Genomic DNA, 3074 nt, shown 5'->3' with positions numbered 1-3074 from the left:
CAGGGATGTGAGGATGGAATTCTGCAGGAATATGGGATGGGATTGTGCAGGGAGGTAGGGATTGGGTGGGCATTGTCCTGGGACACACAGGGATGTGGGGATGGGATCAATCCAGCACACACAGGGATATGGGGACAGGATCCTGCGGGGATGGGATGGATTTGGCACACAGGGATGTGGGGATGGGATGGATTTGGCACACACAGGGATATGGGGACAGGATCCTGCGGGGATGGGATGGATTCAGCACACAGGGATGTGGGGATGGGATCAATCCAGCACACGCAGGGATATGGGGACAGGATCCTGCGGGGCTGTGGGCTGGGATGCCGATTCCAGAACCTACAGGGACCCAGGAACCAGATCCCACCACGGCCAACCCAACACCCACAGGGACAAAGGGACAGGAGATCAACCCAGCAGCTGCAGGGATGTGGGGATGGGATCCAGGAGGGATCAAGAGCCGCAGGGAGGTGGGAACAGGATCAGCTGGGCACCCACAAGGACATGTGGATAGACTCCTATGGGGATCAACCCTTCATCCACAGGGAGAGAGACAGGATTCCATGGATATGGAGGCTGGGATCCTGCAGGGATCACCCCGGCATCTGCAGGGACGTGGGGCTGTGAACCCATGGGATTTGGGAACCTGTAAGGATGTGGGGCCATGATGCCATGGGATTTTGGTGACATGGTCCTGTAAGGATCACCTCAACGTGTGGGAAAACGTGGCTGTGATGCCACAGGATTCAGGGACATCGTTCTACAGGGATCAGCCCAGGATCTGTGAGGATTTGGATCTGTGATCCCGTGGATTTTGGGGACACAATCCAGCAGGGACCACCCCAGCACCACCCTCCCCCTGCGGTCCCACGGGCCCCCCCATGCCCCCCCATTGCCCCCCTACCCGCGCCCCTCGATCTTGCAGACGTGTTGGATGAAGGGGCTCCAGTCGAAGGCTCCGGGCTCGCCCCGCGCCCACCGGCCCAGCTCCTCCCGGTTCACCGCCAGGTAATCGGTGGCCACGATCTCCTCGAAGTGGTCGCAGGCGCTCAGCAGTTGGTAGATGGTGGGGCCCGAGCCCACATCGATCAACGTCCTCCCCCGGATCTCACCTGGCAGGGGGACAGGACATAGGTGTGGGGGGTCCCCGCATCCATCCGGGGAAGAGGGAAAGCCAGGGAAGGTCAGAGGAGCTGCCCCTGCGTGCCGCGGGTGCTCCGTGCCTCAGTTTCCCCGCCCCACTGCGAGCTTGGAGGGGGCTGCCCGCCGCCTTCCCCTCACCGCTGGCGAAGGTCTCGGCCAGGCATCGCAGCTTCCAGGGCACCACGAACTCCTCGGAGGAGAAGTCGGCGCGGGGCGGGAGGTAATTGTTGCGCAGGTACGCGCGGGGGTCGAAGTGCTCGTAGCCCTCGCGGAGCGCGGCCGGGCTGTTCATGGCGAGGGGCTGCGGCTCCGGCCCCGCCGCCGCCGCCTTTTATCCCTGCCCGGCCCGGGGGGGCCGCGGGGAGCCGCGACGGCTCCATCCATCCACCCCGCATCCCTCCATCCATCATCCAGCCCGCCTAACCCGGTTAGCGCCAGCGCCCCGGGGCCGCGGCCGGATCCATCCCGGAGCTGATAACGGCTCCCCGCCCTTCCCGGGCTGCGGGCATCCAGGAATCCTGTCCCTGAGCCCGGGGGAAATGTCCCCCCACCCCGAGAGGCGGCTGTGACCCCTCTGTGCTGCCTCGTGAGTGTCCCAGGGGATGAGGATGGATGGAGAGGGATTGGGAGAGGGGCAGAAATGGGATGGGGATGGGAAGGGACAGGAATGGGAGTGGGAAAGGATTGGAAAGGGATGGGGATGGAAATGGGGAGGGATTGGGGTGGAATGGGATGGGGATGAGAGTGGGAAGGGATTAGAATGAGATTGGGATTGGGATTGGGATGGGAAGGGATTGGGATGGGAAGGGATTGGGATGGGAAGGGATTGGGATGGGAAGGGATTGGGATAGGGCCCATCTGGGNTCCAGGGGGTGCTGGGAGTCTCACCCTTGAAATTGAGGCCCCCCCTTCTTGCTGGAGGGGCCCCTCTGCTGCTCCCCATGAGCCCCGGGGTTGCTGTGCTCAATGTTGGGTTCAGGGTTCCCCCAATCCCCCCCTTCCCACCCTGCTCAGCCAGCCAGGGGGGGGTCTGTGGCTCTGAACCCCCCCCTCAGCCCCCCTTGTCCCCCCAGTTTCCTGATGGACGACAGCCTCTACCTCCTGAAGGCCAACTCCGACCTCTTCAAAGTGGACTAGAGCTGCTGGGGGGGTGTGGAGGGCAAAACCCCTCGTGCCCCCCCAGGGCCGTGCCCTGCCCTGTGCCAAGCGACCTCCCGGCCCCCCCTGGCCACAGCCTCCTGCCCCCCCCGGTTGCCTTCTGAGGTTTGTTTTCCTCCCCTGACCCCCCATCTCCCCAGGGGGGTGGGAACCCCCCACTGCTGGGCACAGAGGGGTCAAAGAGAGCTGAGACCCCCCCCCAAACCCTCCCCGTGCTGAGCTGGGGACCCCCAGGAGGTGACAGTGGCTGCTGGGGCTCGCGGCGTAGGGGACACGTGGGTGATTGGGGGGCTCAGTGTGCATGGGGGGCTCTGCTGGGTGGCTCTGGCAGGGGTGGGGGGTGTTGTGTGGGTGCCTTGGGGCTGGGTGTGCCCCCTCCCGGCCCAGTGGGGCTGTGCCCCCCCCCATTCCCCCTCCCCGGGTGTGCTGTGGGATGTGAATAAAGCTGAGTTGAATCTGTGCAGTGCTGGGTGTTTGTCCCCTCCCCGTGTCCCCTCCCTGCCCCGAGGGCACCCTGTGCCCTCCCCACACCCCAGTGTACCCCATTCCCTTTTCCTGTCACCCCACAGCGCACCCACTGTCTTGCACCCCATTTCCCACCCTGTTTTCACCCTGTGCCCCCTCCAACATCCCCCTGTGTACCCCATATCCCCCCACCTCAATCCCCCCACTCACCCCATACCCACCCTGCACCCCATTTCCCACCCTGCTTTCACTCTGTCCCACCCCATGTGCCCCAAACCCCCTCAGCATACCCCATATCCCCCACC

General features: G+C 64.3%; 1 protein-coding gene across 1 annotated transcript; it reads right to left on the bottom strand.

Moving 5' to 3' along the window:
* Positions 1-903: 903 nt before the first annotated feature.
* PNMT (phenylethanolamine N-methyltransferase) lies at positions 904-1806 on the bottom strand. Its single transcript, XM_015651034.3, has 2 exons — positions 1285-1806; positions 904-1115 (listed from the first exon to the last, which is right to left on the bottom strand). Exons 1-2 carry the CDS (start codon positions 1436-1438, stop codon positions 904-906), a joined length of 366 nt encoding a protein of 121 aa, XP_015506520.1. The 5' UTR covers positions 1439-1806.
* Between the last annotated feature and the right edge of the window lie 1268 nt (positions 1807-3074).

This window comes from Parus major, chromosome 27 (assembly GCF_001522545.3).
Source record: "Parus major isolate Abel chromosome 27, Parus_major1.1, whole genome shotgun sequence".
Taxonomy (NCBI): Eukaryota; Metazoa; Chordata; class Aves; order Passeriformes; family Paridae; genus Parus; species Parus major.
This window is presented reverse-complemented; position numbering and strand designations above follow the sequence as displayed.